Source organism: Lagopus leucura, unplaced genomic scaffold (assembly GCF_019238085.1).
Source record: "Lagopus leucura isolate 7727_CA_CO unplaced genomic scaffold, USGS_WTPT01 Super-Scaffold_100004, whole genome shotgun sequence".
In the NCBI taxonomy this organism is placed as follows: domain Eukaryota; kingdom Metazoa; phylum Chordata; class Aves; order Galliformes; family Phasianidae; genus Lagopus; species Lagopus leucura.
The window spans coordinates 33,432,837-33,459,479 of NW_024962264.1; the positions used below are offsets into that span (position 1 = coordinate 33,432,837).

At 36.4% G+C, this 26,643-nt stretch overlaps 1 protein-coding gene across 4 annotated transcripts in view; it reads right to left on the reverse strand.

Annotated features, from left to right (window-relative positions):
- The window catches only part of KIAA1109 (KIAA1109 ortholog), a 108,644-nt gene that overhangs the window by 1,015 nt on the left and 80,986 nt on the right, over positions 1–26,643 (reverse strand). For 2 of the 4 annotated variants that reach the window (XM_042872149.1, XM_042872148.1), the window contains 27 exons: positions 25,606–25,832; positions 24,887–25,087; positions 24,554–24,684; positions 23,244–23,367; positions 22,162–22,271; positions 19,513–19,603; positions 18,928–18,990; positions 17,119–17,363; positions 16,105–16,320; positions 14,829–15,009; positions 13,701–13,890; positions 11,506–11,667; positions 11,254–11,393; positions 10,100–10,301; positions 9,464–9,667; positions 9,181–9,360; positions 7,744–7,881; positions 7,105–7,365; positions 5,874–6,024; positions 5,364–5,521; positions 4,675–4,867; positions 4,259–4,476; positions 3,428–3,679; positions 2,749–2,952; positions 1,746–1,940; positions 1,094–1,228; positions 7–172 (listed from right to left, as the gene is read on the reverse strand). In XM_042872149.1, the coding sequence (XP_042728083.1) occupies positions 7–172; positions 1,094–1,228; positions 1,746–1,940; positions 2,749–2,952; positions 3,428–3,679; positions 4,259–4,476; positions 4,675–4,867; positions 5,364–5,521; positions 5,874–6,024; positions 7,105–7,365; positions 7,744–7,881; positions 9,181–9,360; positions 9,464–9,667; positions 10,100–10,301; positions 11,254–11,393; positions 11,506–11,667; positions 13,701–13,890; positions 14,829–15,009; positions 16,105–16,320; positions 17,119–17,363; positions 18,928–18,990; positions 19,513–19,603; positions 22,162–22,271; positions 23,244–23,367; positions 24,554–24,684; positions 24,887–25,087; positions 25,606–25,832 (4,738 nt within the window). The remainder of the gene's footprint in view (positions 1–6; positions 173–1,093; positions 1,229–1,745; positions 1,941–2,748; positions 2,953–3,427; positions 3,680–4,258; positions 4,477–4,674; positions 4,868–5,363; positions 5,522–5,873; positions 6,025–7,104; positions 7,366–7,743; positions 7,882–9,180; positions 9,361–9,463; positions 9,668–10,099; positions 10,302–11,253; positions 11,394–11,505; positions 11,668–13,700; positions 13,891–14,828; positions 15,010–16,104; positions 16,321–17,118; positions 17,364–18,927; positions 18,991–19,512; positions 19,604–22,161; positions 22,272–23,243; positions 23,368–24,553; positions 24,685–24,886; positions 25,088–25,605; positions 25,833–26,643) is intronic. The other 2 variants (XM_042872150.1, XM_042872151.1) reach the window with 2 other exon arrangements.

Consider the following 26,643-nt stretch of genomic DNA (forward strand, 5'->3'; position numbering starts at 1 on the left):
TGTTACCTGAGTGTGGGCTCCAAATGCCAAGTATTGCAGATAAATTCTCTCCAGTCAACTGTAGTGTAAGTAATGCTTTCCTCTGCTTCTCTCTCCGTGGAGCTGTCCTCAAGTACACCAGCAGAGTTTTTCTGCCCTGGACGAGAAGCCAAAATGCGAGGAGGAAAAATAGCTACAAAATGGAAAGGGGCAGAAAAAAAAAGCAACCAGTCAGTTTGAGCATCTCATCTCTTAAAAGAAATTCCAGAGCACGTTTCCAACAAGAGAAAACCATCTCGTGTTTCACCATGTTTAGTAAGAACTTCTGAATTTCTAGCAACAGTTCTGGTTTCAACAAAGTATGAATAAAACATACCATAAGGAAAACTTAAACATTAGTGGGTGGTACAGGAATGTGGAATTGTTTCCTCTGCCACCCAACCCATCCATATACAGAGTATTTCTTTCAAACTCAAACACAACAAAACATATTGCATTCCATAAGCTACATGCAAACACATACTTAGTTTTTAATTTTTTTAAATTGACAGCATATTCTGAGCAGGAGGATGGTGGGAGATTAATTACAATCCATCTTTGCCCAAGGGCGTGAGAGGAACCTGAACCCAGCTCTTCCCTGAGTTTAAATCCTAGAACACAGAAAAAGAACAGCAGCCCTTTCCACCTCCAAACAGCACAATGAATAAAATAGATACAAATATCTGAATTAGGACTGAATTTAGAAATACTTTAGGTAACAGGAGCAGAATGCCCTGAACAGCAGAGACATGGTAGTATGCTATTTGTACCATCTGTAGGCAACTGCTCTGCTTCCAGTCCTCTAGGACTTAAAGTCAGCTGAAATGGTTCCCATGCAACGCTGCACTTTTTGCTAGGTGCTAGGACACCTCTTGGCTTTAAGCTCCCCTCCCCAAAACAGAACAAGAGAATTTGGTTAACGTTAAGTTAAATTTCACTTGTCAGCAATTTAAAGAGGTAGCTATCATCTCATAGCACTAAGCCCTGATTTCAGATCTCAACAATATTTATTAGTCAAACAATTACATACTGATTGACAGTGTTACCTCAGATACCTCAGATGCTAATAGCTTACCTTTTTCTTTTTCTTTTAGATAAGCTGACACCAAGTCATGCAGAAACATGATCAGTTCAGCATCCATAGTTACACAGATATGGTCTGTAAATTCAGTTACCACACTGCATTCCACCTTTGGTTTAACGCTTGTATCTACAGTTGGATCAAAATAGCATTAATACATTTTAAGTACATATTGCATAAAAGTATACTGAATTTTAGTACAAATGATCTGTAAATTACACTGCTGTTACAGAGCAGGCATTTCCCCCTATTCCATTTGTAGTCTGCAGATAATATTTTGGAAATAGAAGCATGACATTTAGGTTCTTCTCTCCTATTTCCTTTTTCAGTACAGGCCTTTTCTAGCTTATAAACCAACTTCCTCAGAACAGCCAGTCTAGCTGAAATGTTCATTTTCATTTCTTAGCAAATAGGGGTTTTTTTTGCTTGTTTGTTTCTTTGTTTTGAAAGCAACCAGTATCAGGACTAGGTCTTCACTTCCTCGTCAGAATTCCCTCTGCATTTCATTACAAAAATGTGTCCTTTATTGCATATGTCTGCTGTAATTTCTAAAAAAAATCCTCTTATCAGCACAGTATTTTTGTATTTAACCCCTTATTTATGAGAAACAGCTTTAGATCAAGGAAAGCAAATAACAATACTATACCTTGTAATGAAGGCTCTTGAGGCTCTTGGACATGAATAGATTTAAAATCCAGCTGCATCCTTGGCAATGCAAAGATGGTTTCAGTTTCATGGTTGTAACTAGAACCACCTCTGAAACCACTTAGCAAGCTTGAGCTTTTCACAGTTGTGCTGCTCTCTGGGTTATTAGCATCAACATTTCGAAGTAAGTTTAACTCTACAAAGACAATGGAAAATACCTTAATTCAGTAACTATCAGTAAATATACTGAAAGAAAAAAAAACCTTCTAATAAAGAAGAGGGGAGGAAACATATGTCAGTACTGTAACATACAAACATTAATTTGGATGGTTAAAGATCAAGTTTTATTCATCTGATCACCTTATCACAACTTTGTTCTAACAATGAATTTTCAGTTAACTGAAATACAGACAATGGATTCAAAGCATGCCATCTGTGTTAGAAAATAAGACAGGACTTACCCTGAAAATAAACGTTTCTTATGGATGCAAGTGGCACCTAAATTCACTGAGGCAGCACTGATATAAAAACCACTATCAACCAGGTATCCAACTTTGTCATGATACTTTCACTATAGCATACATGCAACATTAGCTATTTTGGCTATTTTTTCAGTTATTAAAATTTGTGACGACAAAAAGTTAAGAAAGGTTATTACTTCACTCTAAAACTATTGCTCATATTCTTTAACCAGCCCTCCAGAAAAACCAAACAATCAAAAGTCAGTGTTGATACACTTAAATAGTCTGGATGTAGCCAAACAGGGCTGTGTAAAAACAATTAACAACATACTTTCAATAATTTCAAAGTATTTTTTAAGAAACTATAAACTGGTCATTTCTGACTGTACAGCATAATCGGTTATTCCACACTTTGCTTTAACAGTCTGTGGAAGAAACAGCTTCCATTCAAGCTCTTTTCCCCTTAGCTCACTTGAAATTTAACACAATCTGCACTGACTGACAAGCAGGCCATTCCCAAAATGTAATTGATATGAATCTTACCTTCATTCCTTGTGGCTGTAACATAATTGAACCACTCCTTCACACTGGCAACTCCATGGGGGGGGTTTTCATGGCGGCGCCTTGTTATTTTTGTGATAGTTGCCATGGGGCTTTCGAGTGCTCCACATGGTTTGGTGACCATAGTGTTATGGCCTAAATGAAAGTCTAGGGTTTGCACGATGTATGTAGAATGTTCACTAGTGCCTGCATTGAAGGTGTGATGGATACAGAGCGAGAGGGAAAAGAGAAATGGAAAAAAAACAAACACCAACTTAGTAAGGGTGGTGGGATTTTTCCTCTCCCTTGCACAGGTATCTACCAGAGATAATTACTAACCCAGTAGCATCAAAAATCTGTGCTATGCTTACAAACAACAAAAAGATTTAAATCCTCAGTATTTACAGATAGTAAAAACTTCCCAACACGAAGACAAATAAATAGTAAGATATTCAGAATTCATTATGTAGAAATGAAAGGCTGCATCAATGCAGACATGCAATTAATAAGACAATCAGTCCCCTTCCTAGACACACTATCAGGAACATATCTAATACACTTCAATTATGTAATAGTATACTTTTTTTTTAATATGCTTTTTTGGATTTATTCTGACATGTAAATATATTCTTCAAAAGTTCATTTAAAAGATGTTAAGAGATGAGGAAATGGTTTAAATTACCATCTTCCCAAACTTTCTGTGCTTCTGTCCAAAATGCAATATTGGGTTCTTCAAGGTGAAATAAGGCCCAAGATTTTGAACGGAAATTAGGCCCATGGAAACAAGCCAGCGTCATATGGTTTCCATGCAAGCTCATGGACCCTCCAAACTGCATTCCATCTTCTGGCAATGGCATCTGAAATAAGGATATATGGCATCCAGACACCACCTTCAGAACTCCTGGCCAATGACGATGATGGGCTGCATCCAATACTAGAAATGAAAAATCCAATAACAAAAACAAACTTCAATAAAGAGAAAGAAACAGGAAAGTTTGCTGCCATAGTTACATATTTTATTAAAAATAGAGACATTGTGGGTAATTTCACTGGCGCTGTCTCATCTTTGCCATCTAAGATGGTTGTAGTTTATGAATAACAGAGCAAGCATACTTGTGTTCAGATAAACAATGGCTTCAGCTCAAGATTAATAGAATAGCACCACACTTCCACAGTTACTCAAAGTAGAAATTTTTCTGATGAAGTAGACTTCGTAAGTTCGCAGTTTTCAAACTGCAAAAATATTTTAACAAAAATACACATTTTTAAGAAAATCCTGAAAATAACTTTAATAAAATTTATTTCGTTCTTGTACCCCCACGTATATCAGGATACCTGAGGTATTTATGTGCTTCATTGAAAGGTTAGCGCAAGCCTCCATTTATAGGGCAAACCTAATGAAGATATTATTTTAAGTCAAGTAGGTATACTTGCATACATGAAGTTTCTCGGATTGATTCTCACAATTAAAAAATCCAAATTATAAAGTACACTACTTTTTGGTACTACTTACGTTGTTCATGCGAGCTTCTCTCCAAGTTGTTGACCACTGTCTTGGGAGGCAGATAAGGAACGGGCCCCCAAGTAGACAGTGCTCTTTTGCTTGTGTCAAACTGTTGAGTGAAGAACTCCTGCAGTTTCATTCCTATTTTTATTAGATCTGGTGTAGTCGATCTTGAAATCATCACTTGGAAGATATCCCATTTCAAGTCTCCATGGACAAATATCTCACTAAGTATTAAAAACAGCAAAAACATGTACAGTTAACCAATTTCCTACTGAAAATAAAAAATAGGACTCTTTGATTGCTGGCAAACTTATGATTTTAACAAAGCTCATGGAAGCTTTATCAATACAGGACAGAATCCATGGAGGCAGAATTTGACATTATCTAGTATTATAAACTTGAAAATCAGTAAGCAGTTTTACCTTTTATCAGAGATGCTTGAGTCCAAAGCATTATATAGGTTAATTTTCCATTCATCCTGTAGTTTAAGATCTGCATTACTGAAGATTCCCATTAGGATACTGGACCCCATATAGTCAACACGTGCTTCAGTAGAACCCATGGTAATCTGAATTTTATGATTGGGCTGTTGGTTTGGGTGCTCAGAAATATGAGCTACAATAGAAGGAAAGCAGCACAGAAACACAGCATTAGAAGTAAGAAGATTTGTTTTTCTAGTAATTTCACCCTAATGCAATCCTCATGATACAGGGAGACTGAGAAAACACTGGTTTCTTCCTTATGCACTGGGAGACCCAGGACAGTGAGACTCTTTCCAAACCACTTATCCATTTCCTAGACTGTAAGTGCTCAGAAAACTCTAGGAAGAGCTGAAATGTCAAATCTTTTTGGTTGCCATCTGTCCAGACAGCTGAAGGAGGCTAAAGGATTGCACACCTCATTAGTATAATTTTAGGGCAACACTAATTCCAAAGCCACCCGCAATTAGGCAGCTACTCCTTTAGTTCAAAATGTTTTTCATAGTGAGAAGACACAAATAAGAATGCAAAGTTGTAATATGCTGGTAAGTTTACAAAAAAGGAGAACTGTTTTAGCTTTACAGGACTGTTGTTCAGAGCATATACCAGTATCAGGCAGCTTTCCAACTTACCCACCATCTCCAGGGTGTTAACATCTATGGTACCGCCAACAACTCCTCCTCTAGAGTCCAGCTGTGATCTTCCCAAACCAACAGACATGCTAATTTCCCGATCTCTGCTACTGCCCACAGACAAACGACCTTGACTTTTCAAACCACTGGTGGTCCACCTAGAACAGAAGTAAAAATAGACAACAGTTTTCCAGAAAGCAGACAACAATTTTCTCTGTCAAAAGAAAAATGGAATATGATCTTCTGCAAAGAAGTAAATAACGTGGATTGAGCACGTACATCTTCATGATTAAGCACCTACCAGCACTCACAAGGGGTTGCTTCACCTTTCAAAAGTGAAAAAGTTAGGGATTTAAAGTCAGAGAACAACAGGCTCTTGGTGGTCAGTGGTGATTATTTATTTATTTATTTATTTGTGTGTGTGTGTGTGTGTGTGTGTGTGTGTGTGTGTGTGTGTCCTTAAAACAACACTATCTGCTAAATCACACTTATATCTTGTTTTATACTCACGTCGTATTGCCCATTACGTTGCTCATATTCATTTGGACATTTAATTGCTTCAGGTTCATAGCAAATACAACCAGTGTTTCCCATGGTGTTCCTTGTGGGCTTCCAGCTTTATTTGATTTATTAAATGGAGTTGATGTTTTTGAGAGTGCATCTAAATAAGAAAGTAAGCAAAACTTAAGTCACCAAAAGTGGCAGAATATAAACATTGAAAGATATTACAAAAAAAGAGACAAATACCACACTTAAGAGGCACCACAAAACTACAAGTGAGGATAAGTGAGAACTTGAGGATCTGCATTACACATAGAAATGAAAGTCAGAAATGAAAGTATTTTACATATTTAGTTTTTATTTAGTTTTTATTTATTATTATTTTTTATTATTATTATTTATTTAGTATTTATTTAGATTTTATATTTAGTAACCTTAAGAGAAAAGATTTTAAATTTGCCATCAGGCATGCAAGAGTATGTTTTTCACTTTGTTTTTTTTTTTAAAGAAATTATTAGCATTGGAATATTCATGTGCTGCTTGTTGGTACAGTGTCAACTTAGAATTTCAAGAATTGGGGTTCTCACTCTTCTCACAAAAAACTAAAGGTACTCTTAAAAGACTGTGCAAAATTTCCTTTGAACAAGCCATTCTATCAGTCTTATATTGTTTTTTCAGCTGTTTTACCTTAAAAACTAATATCTTCCCTTCTAAATAGGAAAAAAAAAAATCTGTCATCCCTTCTCACAGACATTTTTCCTAGAATACAATAACCACTGTACTTCTAAATCTCTTGTCTCTAATTCCATAAACATTCCCAGCAGCCAATGGTACACTGCAGTAAGACACAACAAGATCTGTAGTAAAAGAAATTAAAAGTTACTTCATTTCTTATATAAAAACCTTATTAGGCCTTTCTGGTTATTGCTTCGATGAGAAGAGAGGGCAAAGATGACAATACAATCAAACTAAGCTGGAAAACTCTTCTAATAATGATGATAACTTCTGCCCTAGTAAAAGAAATAGCAAATGTATCAAATCATAACGCAGTTTCTCAGAGTATTGTCATCTGTTTCAGACATTTTCATTGCTTTTTTTTTTTCCAGACTTTTCACTCCCAGGCACAGTAGAAAAGAGTATCGCTATTTTCTGTGCTGTAGTAACAATATCTTTTTATTTCAACTAATGAAAATACTTGAAAAACAAAACAAAAAACAACGAAAAAATATAGTCTACTAACCTCTTTGGGGCACTGAAGAATCAGACACACTCCTGGATCTTGTAACAGCTGGAGACTTTAAGTTATGAGCTGCTGTCCCTGGTGACATGCTACTGTTTGCATTATGTTCATTAAAAACATTAGGTGACTGTGCCATGTGTGTAAATGAAGCAGACTGGCAGGGTTGCTCCCACGTCCTACAGTATGCTTTCCGTGACGATTCGGGAGAAAGATGTTGGCTGACTCCTTCAATTGAATCTGGTGTTCCAGGACCTGATGCTACTGGAAAAAAAAAAAAAAAAGGAGTATAAAAGGAGTATGTGAATGACAACAAAACTGTTTTGTGTTTCTTGAACAATATCCTCCCACATACTAAGTAGCGTTTGCAGAATTTCAAAAAAAGCTTCATTTATCATAACTAAAGCTTAGTTGATGTTTATTAGCTCTAAATTCAATTATTACTTTGAAACTCTCAATTTTTTTTATTTCTAGAATCTTTTAATTAAATTTACTGGAGTGCATACAGAGCGAGTTACAATACATTTCTATTTCTACATTTGTATCTTGTCACATATGTAATAGTAAGCATGTAATATATACTTATACACTTCCTAACCTCTTGCACAAGAGGGCTTTCTGTGATAAGTAGCAGTATCCTACCTGGCAGATTTATGGTTTGATCACCCAGGAAAAGCCGTCTAGCAATGCTCCTCCTGTACCACGCTCTTGGGAAGGCTAAAATCTCACTGAGTCGACGCATATCGTATTTAAAAGATGCAGATCCTATGTCACAGACAGCTGAAAAATAAGGCATGCATACAAGACTGTAAAATCTCATTAGTAACAGGTTTTGGTAACCACATCTAATTAATTAATGGGTCTGCAAAATCATCAAATGTCTCTCCACCCCAGCAGTACAGCCTGTGCTGTAATGAAAAACAGTTACTAAAACCTGCAGTTTTCTTAAGGCATTGTGATATATCCTAGTACAACATTAGATACACACAGATTTCTTAAGGAGAAGACGAAGCCTATGTATATAAATGTGGTTAGGAACTACTTGTGTTGCATCTGCCTCTGAGACTCCACATCTGAGGGCTTTAATAGCAGATTAATCACAACTGTAATGCTGTGTCTGACCACTAAGGATCCTGTGTGCAGTGGGGAAAAATAAAATCATGACAACTTCAAGATTCTTTTGAATATTTAGGCATTCGGGTCTCACTGCAGCTCTGTAGGCACTAGGGGGCAAGGTGGTGACATTTCACTGCTGGCAAATGAACAGAGACTGCAGAACTACATCACCACATTGACATGTGGCACTGCAGTCAGAATTAAGGTAACCACACACGGCAAACGTTAGAGTAAAACAAAATCATGAAGAAGGCAGCTTGTGATTCAGGAGATTGACTTTGCTGTCATATTTAACGTGCATGGCATATTATCTCTGTAATACTACATTTAATTGCATTATAGAGTTCACTTTGATTTTTCTGAATGGGAAAGTAGTTTGAATATTTCTAATTCTCATAAAGGAAAAAAAAAAGATGAGCATCTGTAAAAGATTTTGACTTATTCAGGTAACAAAACAGTGCTCTGAAATATCTGCTTCTAAAGAGGGGACTATTGAAACGGGAGGTTAGGGGTTAGCAGATGAGGACCAATGAAAAACCAACTCTGGGAATCAATCTAGCATTAAGTTCAGTTACGTTATAGAATGTATAAAGAGATGAATCAACTACAAATCCAAAGCCCAGCTAACGAGGTACCGTGACAAAAGTTAACTCCATCCTAACCAGAGCCAGTACAATCTCAAAATTTTCAAGAGTCATTTATAGTCACTTGGGCTGCTATCAACAATGAGCTTGAGCAAGTCCATTTGTTTACATTTAGTGAATCAGGGAGATAAAAAAGCTGCATCTGCAAATAGGTATTCCAAGTACACAGTTTAAATAATGCATCAATCCCTTCTTCCTTCGAAACTAACAACAACTTCCCTAATATCTACAAAGGCTGCTGAGCTTTGAGTATATAATCGGAACAGCAGTTCTCTAAGTAACTAAAGACAGGGATTAGAATGAAAAAAAAAAGATTTACCAGAGATGTTTATCAAAGTTGTATCTATCTTGCTTGCAGCTTTGCTTGCAGACTGACTCTCAAAAAACGAGGAGCCTCCTGAACGCCTTATTCGTGACAGGCTGACTTTCACAAACTCAAGGTTAATGCTCAAGGAATCCTTCCGACCAGTGACCGAAGTCGGTTCCTCATCCACATTCCCTAGAAATAGAGAGAGTTTAATCTTCCAAACACTTCCACACCTTGGTTTGGCTTGGCTTTCCCAACTCATTCTATGTTCACAAAGCAAAAATTTGTTCTGTACCTAAGGCTCCTGACCCAGGAGTTAAAACAGTAACAGCAGTCTTCTGTTTTCCAGCTCCATACGGATGGAACACATAAAGGGAAAAGTCAGACATGCAGGCAGTAAAGCTCAGGCCTGAAGAGCTGCTGCTAGAAGTGGTCAAGTCTGACTGGCTGCTGCTATGGCGTGTTCTGCCAAGAGGACTGCCTAGTCCAGGTGATGAACCTGAAGGCAAAATGTTTTCAGAAGTCAGTTTTAATATGAAACCATCTTCAAACATGAAATAATATTAATAACAAGAATACATACTGAACAGATGAAATGCATATCAAATTACCCCCTTGTAGCAGCAATGTAGCTTAAATATTCTGTGTAGGGCATTTTATAATAAATGTTTAACCAGGGGAAGAAAAACTCCAATATACAGAATATGTGCAATCTTCTACAAAAGATAAAGAACTGACATAATATGAAGCAATCTTACTGAAGGCATTGCATAAGATAAACGTAGTGAGAATAAATAGTAAAAATAAATGTAGTTCATATGAATAACTCTCTAAGCTCTATAAAAGCATATATTTTGTTCCAATTTTACACAAAACACTGCTTAATTATGCTACAAGCTGTGTATAGGATAATCATTCATGTAGATTTTACCTGGTGCTCCAGATTTACTAACTGAATTCTTTGAGCTGCTCTGCGGAGTACTGCCACCAACGGACACATTTTCTGATGGGTACATTGTACCTAAAGTTTCCAGTTCTCCTCGGTTTGAAGAGAAAACAAGATCCAGTGAAGGCAACTTCAACATACATTCAACTCTTGATACTGGCAAACAACTGAACTTGATTTGAGAGGGCTAAAACACAAAAAGAAAATAAAGCATTCAATGAACACACATAAAACACTAAAACTATCCCAATGTTGGCTTTTAAATATATATACATCTAAAAATCTAAGAAAATTACAACCTCTTCAGACTTGTTCTATAATTAGCAGGGTAACTCCATACCAGTTCATAAAGATACATTAATTTAGGGAATCCCCGCAAAGCCGGAAGTATTACTTGGAAACAGTTAAGAAAAGAAGTACAGAAATCTTGCATGCAGATGACATGAACTCTCTTCCTCCTGCCCAAGTCAATTCACAGTTTTGTGCATCTTATACAAGAACTACACAGAATCAACTGGCTCTTCAGCTTGGCTAGACGAGATTGCAAAAAATGTTGAGGATTAGCTACAGACTGTTGTACTTCATTTTCACAGGCATAAAAAAAACAAACATTTTTTAGAGTATGTTATTTAACTTGGGAACATAATCAAATCTGTTCCATGAGAAAATGTTTCTGCAGGCGCACCTTTCTCTGACACAAAAAGGCCAGACATATCCAATATGAAGCAGTACGAATATGTATGCAGATGAGAGCTGCACATTCCTGTATTTCCACACTATCCCACAAACTGAGAAAAGCTCTAATTATTATTTTTGTTTTGTAATGATACCCCATAAATAATGAATGCAAATAATCGTTACGAATAATGTTTTCAAAAATGCATTTTCAAAACAGACAAGGCAGAAGTAACAAAGTATAGAATTTTTATCATTTCTCAAAATGACTGATTTCTGTTGGTTCCATGGGACTGAAAGACGTCAGAACTTCTGCTTAAAGAAGTTTTATTTGCTATCATACCAGACATCAGTATCTCAAAATGGGCACTTGAAAGTATCTTTTTATTTTTAGAAACCATGGTAGCATAGACTGTTTCAAAGATAGTGATTGAAATCACTTATTCTAAAAGTTAGAACCTCACCTGAACCCGTACATAAACCACCACATCTACAGGGAAGGACGAATATGCTGACGTCGATGATGATACTAATGATGTTGTGGACTCTTCTAATTGGTCTTGTATATCAAATTGTCCCATGTCTTCATCTTGTGAGCTAACAGCTTTTAAGAAGCACAAGAACTCATTAGAAAGTGGAATTTAAAGAAGATGCAGGTCAGTGCCACCAGAAGACAAAAAAAGAAAAGCATACTAGAATACAAAGACGCAATTTACCTGTGTAATTCCTTTCAATTGGTGTAATTGGAATGGTTTCAAGAGCTTTCTCTAGGAAATCCAGTAAGCATGGGCTAATCACCATTTCCTCTGGCAGTGACTGAAGTGCAACCCATGCATACAGTTTAGCAGTTTTCACTCCACCACTTCCTTTTCCTTTGGCTGCAACATTTAAAAGATAAATTTGTCTAATAACAACACCATAACAATACCATTGAATACCATTCAACTGTAATTGGTAAGTATAAGATAATTCACAACTAACAGCTGCAAGCCCTAATTTTCTGTAATGGTATCTCAAAAGGCATACATCTCATCATTTAGAAAAATATAAACCATAAATGTTGTGCTAAGAAAAGTATGTTAAAGTAACTATTAGTTTGGCATGCTTGATTGTAGTTGCATTGTGCTTGCTTCTCACAAAGCACTATTACATCATTTTCATCACTTTGCTTTTTTTTTTTTAATTAAAAAAAACAAATTAGCCACACAATTCTGCTCTTAACTGGAAGTAACTGAAAATGATGAGGAATTGGAAAAGTGAAAGAGATTGGGAAGAATATCAGCTAAGACAAAAAAAACCAAACCAACAATAATTAGACAATTAAAAAAACCAACAAATTAAAACTGTAAATGGCATGTCCTACTATGTTAAAACAAAGAATAACTGAAGATTTAAAACAGCGTTTTTAAAAGCCTGGAGATAGAAAATGAATAGTAAAATGTAAATGAAAAAAATGTTGTCTTCTAATTTTTGTAAAAGAGTAGCACTTGGATCCATGCTCATCATGAGAATAGCTATTCTGTCCAGTCCCTCTAACTACTTAGATTGTTCTTTCTTGCTCTAATGGTAGACCACAGACAGTAAGAGAAGGGGTTTCCATTCAATGTGAAAATTAATAATAATAAATAATACTCTTGAGAATCTGCTTTATTAGAAGATTGGAGTAGATGGTCTCCAGAGCTCCCTTTCCAACCTCTATGATTCTGTGATAACATATTAAAACAAATCAAAACTAATAAATATTCATAAAAATGTAATATAGAGAGAAGCAAGCGAATTGCAACTTCTATTGGGCCCTTCTGGACAACATTGATACATCTTTGTACAGGTGTGATGTCCAGAAGTCCTCCCAGATGTAGAGGTCACAGATGTAAGAACAACATGATTCAGTAATTGGACACAATATGGTAGAAATTAAAATGCGAAGACTGGAAAGAGAATTGGTAAATAAAAAAGAAAATGAAGAAAAGCAATATAAAGGAAGACTGTACAAAATACTGTCATCATAAAGAAAATGCACATCTACAAGAGTAAGAGCTAATGGCTGAACAGCACAGGTAACTGAAAAAGGTGATACATTTTCATGTTCTCTCTCAGCATCTCAGCTGCTCTTACATTAAGCAAACAAACAACTCTCTTCAGCTATTAATTTTTCCTACTCAACAGATTTTTACCAAGTCTTTGTTTCCTTTTTAAACTGATGTTCAAATGCTGAAGGAGAGAACAGTATATGTCTCAGAAGTTGGAGGTGCAATCTACATACCTCTAGATCTGACATGATTTTGCAATGGGCTCGTGCCTGAGAACACGAATCATTTGAGATAAGACAACCTAAGTTAGGTTCTTCCAAATCATGGCTATTTAAGGGACTGCAACAGCTGAAAACATTGGTATTTTCATTAATACAAATACTACTTTCTGGAACTGGGTATTCCATGTAGTACTGACAGCACTTTAAATTCCAGAAAGCAGTATTTACACATTGCTTGCTTGGCAAAAAATACTGGAAAGTTTCAAGAATTCTTCAAATGATGTAATGTATGGAAGCAGGGATTCATCTGAGATATATAAAATTATTACAAAGAACAAAGTAATCAGCACTCACTTCTTAGGCAGATATGTAAGTTTTGCTTTCCAGTACTAAGCTTCAGTTTGTTAAAAGAAAACTGGGAGAAGGCAGTCATAGCCTATCACTGTGATATGGCGTCTATGGCAAATATTACTGAGACTGGTTTGTCAACAAATTTCTAAAAATTCAGCTTTATGAACCACATTCGGGTATCTGCAGATAAAGTCAAGATTTGATAAATATAATTTTTCAACTAATAAGCAGGCAGATCTAAAGCTGGTAGATTAAATGAAGGAAAAAATATATCCATGATAGTTTTAGAAGGTTCTTGTCTATAAGTACCTGATGGAATGGGTGGGGGTTGGGGAGGAAGTAAGGTGTTAGTCTTGCTGTGGATAGTGCTAGATAAAAGAGATGTGGCAGTATCTTTCATACCATACAGTTTGGACTCTTTGGAAAGGGTTCTTGGCAAAGATGATCCTCGAGAAGTATTTGGCGATTCAGTCTTTAAAGTCTTAGAGTTGTAGTGTAACTGAAAGAAAAAAAGATTAATTTGCTTCATAAAATTGGCTCATTTTCCGTACAGAAGTTTTGGATCAGTCCTTCCATTCTGATTTTTTTAATGTACTATTTACAAAAGTCGTAAGATACGTTACATTCCAATTTGTATTCTACAGATACAGCCAATGCACAGAAAGATCTGAAATCTTTGTCCAAACGAACAAACTCACACATGTAAATTATAAAACAAAACAGAGAAATTATAAAACAAAACAGAGAAAATTAACTATTTAAAAATAATTAACTGTTCAAAAATAATGCCTAATGCTTGCTCATCTTCTCTGTAACACCTTCTAATTCCTGTGTCACCAGCTATTTCTTCCTGCCCACGCAGCTTTTTTCTGCATTACTGCATGGTGAAAATATTTAACTATTAGATATCTGCATTTATAAAACTGCATTTAAAAAAAATTCAGAGCATCCCAACGTAATATATGTGAAATAATACACTACCAATGAAAGTACAGAGTATAATAAAAGCTGTAGATAATATATATTAATTTCTAACTTCAGACTAAAAGCCACAGGCAGGACCTGAAGTGTAACTTATCTCTGAAGATAGCCTGGAATACAAAGCACTGGAGAAACATACAAAGCATTGCCACGTGAAGACTAGAAAAAACAGGCTACTTCAACTGAAGAGCATTTGACTCATACATTTAAAAGGACATACAGTAGGAATTCCTTGTCACAGAAAAAAATATCAAGAAAAATGTCCAATTTCAGCTTTCAGTATAGCATTACAGGAATCGTTACTCCTGTGTTAGCAATATCTACACAACTGAAAAGATTTCCATGAGGTGCTATGCATATATAAACTCGCTTAAAACACAAAAACAGATGTGCTTTGAAATCATATTTGAGCAGAGAAAAAGAGTATTTTCATGCTTAGTTATACATTGCTTTTACCTTTACATCCACCCCAGGAATATAAAAAACTGTTGTTTCCACTTCACTAGATTTTGTTTGTAGAGATGATGGCACTTTCTTGCCAGCTAGTAAGTGACTGGTAGATGCATAATTCGTCTGGAATTTCTTCTTTTTTGAAGGAGACTCTCGATCCAAGCTTCTGGAACTCCGATCATAACTCCTAAAATAAATATACTGCATACTATTATACAAACTTAATACTTTTATTAAACAGAATGTATTTTCTGATTAAAAAAAAAAAAGAACATATCAAAAGCAAATGTGTAGCATCAATTATATAAGGAAGCCCATCAACATCTGCTTCCTTCTTTAATTTCTGTGATCTCTACTCTTCTGTCTGCCCGCTCTTTTTACCATTTTTATTATACAATTATTTCAAGCAGCATAATCTACAACATTGTTAAAATTTTCAAATAAATTAGAGAAAAGACATCCAATGCTCTTTACTTTTATAGTTAACTTCACCTATATTACCCAACATTATCTAAGAACAGCTCTTGATGTAGAGGGCATGCTTACCAATTCTACATTTCTGCTGTAAAACCTGTCTTCATATAAGTTCATATGAGATTATTTTTCCTTGTGTACCATAGGAAAAAAAATGTTGTGGGAGGAAAAACACCAACCTGCTTTCTAATTGCTAACCTCTGATGCATACCTCTCAGTGAAAAAAATAATTTCTCAGTTGACTCTATTTCTCAGAATTAAAACACATAAATTAATTTCTTAATACCATGTCATTACAAGTTAATTATGCTGACAAGTAACGAATTTCTTAAAATTCATGATACTGCTAATATCCTGCCAAAGTTAATATCCTATGAAAGAAATGTAATGCTGCCACTCAATACTCAGCCATATACAAATGAAAAGTAGCAGGAAAATTTAAAATCATGATCGGAAGCAAAGCTCCCACATCAGCTTAGATGGTAAGACAAAAAATCCACTTAACTAAGCAAAACAACATGAGAATGTTAATATGCTTTTACACTCAGGAAACAATAGCAGCATGGAGAATAATAAGGAAATACTACAGTAGTCCAGCATTAGTCAAATCACTGAGTTGATTTGTTAAGTTGTCATGGTATTTCTTTGAGGGCGGAAATAAAAAAAAAAAGAATCCATGCATTTTGAAATCCTTAAATTTTGTTTACAGAAGATAAAATATGATTCAAAAAGAAATAAAATAATAAACAGAAGCGAGGCATATGCTGATTTTGTTCTCCATAAAGCAATTGCATAACACATCTCTTACCTTCTTAAACTAATGTCATCGTGTTCTTGCTGAAGTGTTGTGGGGTGCAGTACACATTTTCCACAATCGATTTCAACCCTGATATCAAGTTCAAAGTCAATATTTCTCTCAGTGGTTGTACCAGTCATACTTCTGTTTGTAGGTGTTGTTGGCCAGCGCTCAGTGAAGAGTTGGTGGACAGCAGCAAAGCCTGTTGCTTTCTTGCGAGATGTACTCCTGCACCAACATAATAATAGGTTAGATAATTGCACAGCATTTACTTGAACAGACAGTAGGAGAGATTCTTAGACATTAATAAATCCACTCTGTGGACGTATATAATCCTGGAAAAGACAAAGTTATGCCAAATTTTAACATCTGTCATCTGTTCCCACTAAAACCTATGCTGTGCCTCAAAACATCTCACTTTAGATTTTATTCTGTTCTCAGCCCTGAAATTTCTAAGAGCTACATCTTTATAAAAAGCAGCTACCTTTTCTGTTCAGAATTCCTCCTTGCCTAACAATGATCTTTTCATGAACACAATTCCTGACTCTTCCACATAAATGCTTAAGGAGAAATTCAGTCTTTCACCAATAACAGATTTTCACAGAATCACCGAATGTCCCAAGTTGGAAGGGACCCACAAGGATCATCCAGACTTCACGCAGGATCACCCAAATTCAAAACCACTGTCTGAATACTACTTGAACTCTGGCAGGATTGAAGCCATGACCATTCCCCTGGGGAGCCTGTTCTATGCCCACAACCCTCTGGTGAAGAACCTTTGCCCTGGGCCCCGTTGCAGAAGTCAGTGCTGCCCCTCCACTCCCTGTGAGGCCGCCATGAAACCTCCCCTTAGCCACTCTGCATGTCTTGTCCTTCCCCATCTTCATAGCTTCTCTTTGGACGCTCTCTAATAGTTTTCTATCCTCCTCATATTCTATTTCTCCAAAACAATATTTGTAGACTTAAAATCAATATTTCAAATGCACTTTCTTTATTTTTGTCTTCTTTCTTGGGACTATTACTTACGGTGGTTTCCTATAAAAATACGTTCTCTCTCGTTCGTGATCATCTTCCTTCTCGGAGTCTTCACTGCTTGATGATAAGCTGTCGTCCCGACGTCCTTCTTCAGGCTGGAAGGGAATGCCAGGTGAGAAGACTGCTGGAGTTTTAGGTGAACCAAATACTGAGCATGAGCCTTCACTAGGAGATGAGTAATGGGAGGGACCATCAATAATTACAGACAAAAGGTCCATTTCTGTCTCCTCTGGAAACTGATTGTAAAAAGAAAAAAATACATATTAAATAGATAGATATATTTCAATCAAGAATCATTAGATAGCTCTGGAAAAAAAAGATCAAGAGTGTTATGAGAAACTTGCAATCCCAAGCTCTTCATAATACAGCCATATGAGGTACAGAAATCACAAGGTGGATTATGAAAAAGAAAGAAGTGAAAGGTCGGTATGGAGACACTTGCCATTACCTGTTGATTGAGCTCAATCTGTTAGCTAAAGATTTATCATGCTCTGATCAATTCATTCAATCAGAAGGAACGGAAATATTTCATACAAGTTTTAAAATATTTTGAGAGAAAAGAGCAAAAGCAAAAATCGTCATGAACCTTGTAAAGGGGTGAAGTAGCCAGAAGCATTAATGAGGTGTGCATGCAGAATGCTAACACAGAATGTACAGTCTTGTTTTGCAATTCTAGGCTGAGACCTCGGACAACATGTTGGACAAGCGACTAAACATGAAATAAACTCCAGGCTGCGTTTCTGAAAAGGGCCACTGATTTCTCCCATACAGCACACTGCAAGAACTGCAAACTACAACGGGATCTGTGCTGAAATTAAGAACTGGCATTATAAGAATGCAGGGGGATGGAGTGGGAGGAACGTTCAAAAACTAAGAGTTTGAAGTATGTGATAAAATTTTGCTACACCAACAAAACCTAACTGGGCTTTTGTATATATACACACATACATGTATGTACATATTTTGTATTTTATATAGCCTACTGCTTTTATGAAACAGAAAAAAAAAAAAAAAGGCAAGATAATGAAGATATTTAAATGTACAAAACATATTTTTGTTTCATTTCCTCTTCCCCCTCAGAAATAAGGATTTATTCCCAGAAGGGTGAGGTGAGTTGGAAAGTAGAAAGGGTAAGTTACTATAACTAGATTTGACTTTTTTTTTTTTGTGCATGGTGGTGTGCGTATGTTTATTTAAAATAAATAAAAGACTAAAACAAACTAACCAAATCTTTGCTATTATCCTTCAACATGTTTACTTTTTTTTTTTTTTAAAGCATTTTTTTAAAATTGCCTGCGTACTAGGTTTTGAAAGATACGTTTGTTGGAAAACATCTCTCTGCATTAAATACAGGATTTCCAACAGGAAGAATAAGCAGACATCCTCCTACCCAGCAATTACTTCATACTGATGTTGACACCTATAATCTTGGAACAAAACATAACAGATGAGGACAATTGCACACACTGAGGTCCTCTTCTTAAAGCACATTCTTAAGTCCAAAGTTAGGTCACTTCACACCAGCCTTGATCAGACTTCACAAGGATATGAACAAACTTCCAGTAAATAATTTTTAAAAGGCTACTTAAAACTTAGTTTTAGGACTACAGAAAAACATACCCGGGGAGTTCATTAACAGCTTATCACATTCTTCAGTTTACTTTACATATTCCAATGTAAATATTTTTAGGTTTTATATACATTCTGTTTAGCTGCATGCTAAAGAGATGGAATAGTGAAAAGCAGCTCCCTGAGAGAAGAATTAGTTATCTGGCAAAGACTGTTTCTTCTGAGAAATACCTGAAAATACCCTTCCCCTGGACAGCTGGATTGTTGTGTAATCCCCAAAACTGTTTTATTCAACTTAATTAGAAATGAAAAAGAAAAATTAAAATTAAAACAATTACAGTAACCTCAACCTGAAAAAAACAACAGGAACATTTTTAAAACGACAAAACACAGTGACTAAAAAAAAACACAAACCAAAATCAGTTTCAAACACACAAAATGATAGATCCATAGGGCTACAGCAAACTTACTAATGTCCATTTCTAAAAGTCTAATGGTGCATACAGACAAGATGATGTTTGTGACTTTTGCACACATCAAAAGAACTATATTATTAAGTGAGCCTAAAAAAAAAAAAAAAAAAAGAAAACAACACACCAAAATAATTCTAATGTTATACTCAATTAATTTCTATGTTAGGAACTCAAAATATATCTATCTTATGTCAGAACAAACCTGTGTTCCAAACATCAATAATTTGAGTTACACAAATGAAACCTATCAGCAACTCAGGTCTGCCTAGGCAAACCCATCTTGTGAACTTGTGACCAAATGGTATGGGACATAAGATGCTAAAGAATATAAAGTAATTCTTACAGAATCCTGTATGTTGAAAGTTACTCTTGGCCCAGGAGATGCAGCATCTAACCGGATATCTGGGAGATCTTCACTGTCTCCTAGTCGAGAACTATAAACAAAAACAACACATAACAACTTATTTAGTTTTATTACATGATTTTGTGTTCATACAAATATTTAACTACACAAATAGAATTTGGCCATATGAGGCCATTATAATATATAATAATATATATAGTATATGTATATATATATATACAACAAGTATATATATAATAATAATATAACATATAATAATGAGGCCATTAGGCCATATGAGGAGAGGCTAAAGGAGCTGGGAATGTTCAGCCTGGAGAAGAGGAGGCTCAGGGGAGACCTTATTGCTCTCTATAACTTCCTGAAGGGAGGTTGTAGTGAGCTGGGGGTCGGCCTCTTCTCTCGTGTCATTAGTGATAGGACCAGAGGGAATGGCTTCAAGCTACGGCAGGCTGGACATGAGGAAGTATTACTTTTCAGAAAGGGTGGTCAGGCACTGGAATGGACTGCCCAGGGAGGTGGTGGAATCACCGAGCCTGGGGGTGTTCAAGGAAAGGCTGGATGTCGTGTTGAAAAGACTGGATGTTGTGTTGAGGGACATGGTTTAGTGGGAGCTATTGGGAATAGGTGAACGGTTGGACTGGATGATCTTTTAGGTCTTTTCCAACCTTGGTGATTCTGTGATTCTATAATACAGACGTGCAATCAGTACTTAAGATTTTGATACGTATGCAAGTATTGGATCATAATAGGGGCACTTAGAGTACACGGAAAGGAAAATCAAGGGGAGAAGAGAAGGAAGTTGCACATTACTCATCCAGTAGTCTATCACTAAACATTCTTTGCTTTATTTAAATTCTTCTATCTTAAGCCAACATGCAGCCCTTTTCAGAAGCAGATGACTGAGAGACAATTAGAAATCAAAACAATTTACACTATGCCTACTATCCTTTTATGCAAGTTTCCTGTATGTCTTAAAAGCAGGATTCTATAAAAACCCTGGAGTTTTTTTTGTGTGTGTATAAGAAAAAAACTTCTCACTTGACATGCTACTAGGTCTACCAAAAACAGAAGTTTGATAAAAGACAAAAAATTACTTTTTGGCATAGATATGTCCATCTTCCAAAATGATTATGAAAGCATGTGTGAAGCAAAAGTGTGTCACTAAATTTGTCTGCAGGGATAAAACAGTACCCTAATGACATTCATCGATGCCTGCTGAGTGTTTACAGAGACCAAGCAGTAGATATGAGCACAGTGAGTGGATTACCTCCTCTGGTGCAGACTGTTACAAGCATGGTATGCAGGCTTATGTTCATTGCTGGTAAAAATGCATAGCTAATGATGGTGTGCTGAAAAAAAAGCGTTTTGTAGCTGAGCTTTTGCTCTAACAAACAGCATTACTGTGCTCTTTGTATCAGCTGTAATTTCTGGGGAAATAATTAGGAGGCATTACTTTTGGAGCAACTTTTGCAGATGTAGCCCTAGGCTACTCCTTTTCACTCAGTGAGGCCCAAGCAAGCCACGTGAGATACCCATGGTTTACGGAGACCAGGCAATGGATGCGAGCACAGTGAAGAGGTGGGTGGTGCACTTCAGGAGACGCGATGTAAAAGACAAGCCATGTTCTGGATAGCCACGCACATCTGTCATACCACTAAATGAAGAGTGTCTTAGCTCACCTACACAAACTGGGATAACGACCAAGGAACTGTGTATGAAGCTAAGTATTGGCTTGAATACAATGCAAATGATAGTGGCAACATTGGAGTACTGTGAAGTTTGCACTAGGTCGTTCCCACGAATACTAACACAGGAACAGAAAGAATACTATATATAAGTTTGTCAGGGCTTAATGAACCAATACAAGACTGAATGTGACAGTTTCCTTGATCACATCATTACAGATGACAAGACATGGTGTCAGCACTATGAGTCAGAGTCAAAACAGCAGTCCATGGAGTGGCAACATGATTTCCTAACTGTAGAAAAAGTTTTGATGCATCCCTCAGCAGGTAAAGCGATGTACACTGACTTTTGGGATAGGAAAGAGGTGATCCTTCCAGATTTCCCAGAATCCAGACAAACCATCAACACTGATTGCTACATTGCAACACTGACTGAACTTAAGTCTCAAACTTCCAGAGTCAGGCCAGAGAAGAAGACAACCTTTCTCTTGAAACACATGAATGCCAGGCCCCATACAAGTTTGAAGACCATGGAGCACATTGTCAGTCTTGGCTGGACTGTCCTACCACATCCACCCTACTGTCTGCAGTTGCACCTTCTGACTTCCATCTGTTTGGGCCAATGAAAGATGGACTGCATGGGCAAAATCTGATGCCATCATAGCAACTGTTGAACAGTGGGGTCACCTCCACTGGTGCACTTTTTTTTTTTTTTTCTTCTTTAATGAGTGCAGTATGCAGGCTCTAATGCATAGTTAACGATAGTGACTGCGTTGAAAAGTAGTGCTTTGGAGCTGAGAATTTGCTCTATCAAATAGTGTTGCTGTGCTTTTTGTAGCTGGTAAATAAATAGTGGGCATTACTTAGATGTCTAAGAAGAAGCGTAACAGCCCAAGTCCAGTGTTTCCTCTTTACATATGCTGTTGTTACCATCACCATTTACCTTGTTCTGTCCATTCTCTTCAGAGGTGGTCTTCCTGATGCTGAAATACTCTTTGATCGGCTGTAGCTAGGTTTGTAGCTGAGACCCCATTTGTCTTTCAAGGAAGCAGCCTAAACCAAAAAGAATATTTAAATACAACACTGAGGCTATAGAGAGAAAGAAACTTAGGAAAGCTGAAGTCTTGCTTCAAACAGATAAGCCGGTAAAAAAAGGATACTTATGTACTACAGGAATGAAAATGCATCTCTTTATCAGCATTTACCAGCACCTTCATCTTTACCTCTGGATAAACATTCACACTTGCTGGAATTTGTAGTGTCCTGTTGCTAAAAGCTAATAATCCAAACACTCTGAAACATATCCTTCCTACATTTCACTATTACAACAGAGGAAAATGAGCTAGAAGACAGAGCTGCACACAATAGTAATATTTTACTTCCTCATGAATGAAGCATTGTACTTGAAGCTCATGCACTAGTGCACACTGAAAATAACGTTTTGTCAGTTTTATTACCAGGTTCTGGGATAACAGCCATATGCTCATGGATTAGCTGCAAGACTTGTGTGTGTGTGTGTGTGTCCAGTTTCTTCTGCTCTCTCTTTAGTAGCTTTTTTTATTTTTACTTCAGTTACTTTTAGAAACATGCAGTTTATGTATACAGAGAACAAAATTATAGAGAATACATATGACAAATGTAAAGAAATACAGTGGGTATCTATTGTTCGCCCAGGCAGTTAACATGCTGGCATCTGGCATTCTTCAGTCCAGTTAAGAATCATTATAAAATCCTCCACAAAGAGTGAACTACATCCTCATACACACATTTTCTGACATGTATTTCTGATCTTGTGAATGTGAAAATAAATACATCTACATTATAGCATCTACGAAATTTCAGTTTTTCTATCAGTGTTATTATAACTAAGGGGTTACCTAAACCACCTGATATTCTTAGTCTTTCTTATTCTGTACCTTCCTTTTCTTAAAAAAATAAAGCATTTTCACTGTTTTAACTAACAACCAGAAAAGAAATACACCATGCAAGTGCAACCATGTTTAAAAGTAACTTGATACTGCTCACCCTCATACTGGATCGACGTAGCTTCTTTCGAACATCTCGGCGGATATCATTCACAGCCACCGACTCCAGTTGCTGATAGCGCTGAATTTCTTGATTTATAGTTCCTTCACTCGCACCTAATTTTCTGGAGATAAATTACAGCTGAGTTATCTTAGAAAGAGATAGTACTATTTCCACTGTCTCAAAAGCAGTGTTGCACTGATGTTCCGCTTTTACTGAAAAAAAATGGGATATTCCCCAGGAGTTTTATGAGCGCCAAACATAGCTTCAGAAGATTTATCCTTTTTTCATATTGCAACTTCTAGGTGGGTGTTTTTTCCTTAAAGAGGACTCTTTGATTTTAAGGTTTTAGTGTCCAAATCAATTAGCAAAGCAGATAGAGAACGCAGAACAAACTAGTATGCAAGAAGACACCAAACAACAGTATTAACACAGGGCTAACTCATGTGGAGAATACACATCACTAAATAACTTAAACAACTCCTTAAAGTACCTGCTATTTTGAAAGAATCACAGTGTACTCTACTTCTTGTACAGTGAGAATAGACCCAAAGCATATTTTGATTGTTGAACCCACATTAAAGAATATTTAGCCTAAAATCCAAAGTTCAGATACAATTGGCCTGTTAATGCTGACAGTAATTTTATTCCAATACAAGTGTCTCCACTCTGTTATTTAACACCTAATTACCAACCTCTATATTCCTCTCCATGACTGATGCATAAATAACTCTTAGTCTACTGTAGGTGAGAAAAAAAAAAAAGCAAAACCAAAAGTCCAACAAACCATATTTGTGAAAAATAAAGTTCAAAGATGAAATTTCTGAAATTTTAAACAATTCTTTCAATGTTCTGTGAAGTTCATCATGTGAGATTTATTTTAAAATACCACGTACAAGATGCAAAAAGAGTCAATTTATTCTTCCAGTGAATAAGACTAAGTTTACTACTTCATTAAAGTAGTCACCATAATAATAAGTCAAGTGGGAATTAAAATTTTGGATCAGCAAGAAATTGATAATGATTGCCATTGTAATGGAGAGCCAAAGAGATTAATCTGATGCTTGGGAAAGAATGTGAGAAAACTGATATTTGCTTTTTGTTTTTTCATGGAGAATCAGAAAAGTCTTTTTTTTCTCCCTCTTTTATTATTTAAAAAAAAAAAAAAAAAAAAAAGAGAAAAACCAAACAGCAATTCCCTTTTGACCATCACAATGCTGCAAGGTATATGATAAGGAAGGGAAAGAAAGAAGTCAGCTGCAGTCTGTTATCCCCAAACTTTGTGCGAGTTAAAGCAAAATCCAACTTACTTTAAGTCATCAATAACTTTAGCTTGCTCATTGAGTTCTCTGATATCAACTAAACGTTTCACAAATTTTCTTCCTCGCTGTTCTCCAGTTTGAATGCTAGAAGCTCCCTGCCGCCGGTGATCAACAATTTCCTATTTAAAATAAAGACGTATCAGCGCCCTCGTCAGAAACTGGACATGAATACGATTCAACAAAAAAAAGTGAATTTTACACCTTAAAATTTGGACTAGAGCATGCAAAAGAATCACTTTCAACTCAAAAGGCAGCCGATTGGAATTCTTCCAGTGATCCAAAGCCCATCATTCAGTTAGACACAATTTAGCTACTACATACATGTCCCCATGAGCAGGATCTGCCTGCTTTCATATGTGATCTGCTAGACTGAAGAGAATCACAGCTCGCTGACCCCAACAGAAATTCTACAGGAACAGAGTATCGTTGGTTTGTGGGACTCAAACCCAGCAGGTGATTTACAATCCGCTGCCCAAATGTTAGCTTGCGTGCATCTCCACAAAATGAACCTCCACCTGATTTCTAAACAACAAACAGGAACATTAGTGTTCTGAGATGAAATCTTCACCAGTGGCAGGCAAGAGACATTTACGATAGAATACCTATTAAAATAGTTCTATGTGAAATTGAAAAATAAGATTAACAGATTATTAGGTAGAAGTACCAGAGAAAGTTTCTTTCATTTGTTTATGTTAGTAATACCCTCTATACACTTATAAGAAAATGTAAGAAAACATACATATAGCTACAGCTTTTCCAGTTCAGGCACCTGAAGTTAGTTATCGTATCTCCATGTTTCCAAATTCAAATTCTAGATAACACCAGTGGAAATATGATCTGTGACTTCTTGTGTCTTGTGTTTTTAAGATGGCATTAGAAAACTAACAGATTTTTGTTTGTTTGTTTGAAACATGAATCTTACAAGCTATGAGACTAGCAAGTTGAACTCAAAAAACTCAAGACTGAGACCTTTCCTTTTGACCGAAAACTTTGTCAAGCTCATTGCAATCAACAGTACTTATTTTGGTTGATTAACTTACTGCATGTATAGTCGGAGACATAGTGTCAACTTCATCCTCATCTGACAAGTCAGCTATGTTTACAGAGTTGAGGTCAGCAATATCATCAATATCTTCTTCTCCTGTCAGCGTTGTGAGGGTGTTGCCTAAAGCATTCAGTCTTTTCCCAATGTTTGGATCCATATGAACATCGATACCACACATCTTCCATAACACATTGAGTGTCCAGGTTCCAGCACTACTACTTTCTGAATTTATTAAAAGAAAAAAAGAATGTTTATCCAGTTAGATTAGACAGCATTTATCAGTTATGAAGAAATGTCTTCACTGCCCACTTGGGAAGAACTTTGAGGAAAATCTACCCCGCAGCTTGTTGCTACAACTTTGCAGCTACTAAGTTATTATTTCTTCAAAAAATTATGTATGCAGACAAATCTAATGAAAATAAATACTCTTCGGCAAAGATAACAGCGAAAGCAGGATTTCTAATAGCAGGAAGTCTAAAGGATGTTCGTCTGCATGAAAAGAATGCTGACTTTTTTAATACCACCCCCCCCTTTTTTTTTTTTCTTTTCAAAGTGTCAAGTCCTTGAACAGTGAGGCCGGAGGATGATATAGGTATAGCGTGTCATCTGAATACCGTGTCCTCCCAGGGTTTTTCTAATGAGTGCCACACTTTGTATCACCAAAATCCAGTACTTGTGAAAAGCAGAACTACAGAATGTATTTTTTTCCTTCTAAATGAATTCAGCCTGTTTCTCTCCATTGAGAATTCCACCCAAGATACATTTTTATTAACTGCAGCATGTATTTTATTCCTAAGTCTCCTCAACACAGAAAAACAAATGAGGGACCATTGTGAGCAAAACTATGGGTACAAGGGACACTACAGATGCAACGTTTGGGCAGATAGATGAGAACCACCAAACTGCAGGTATAATGACTACGATAAACAGTGTCACTTAGTTTTGAAGCATGTCAGAACTCAGCAGGTGTGGCTGGGAGGAGAAAGCATGGGAACAACAGGAACTGTCTCAGGAAGCCCTAAGACAACACAGC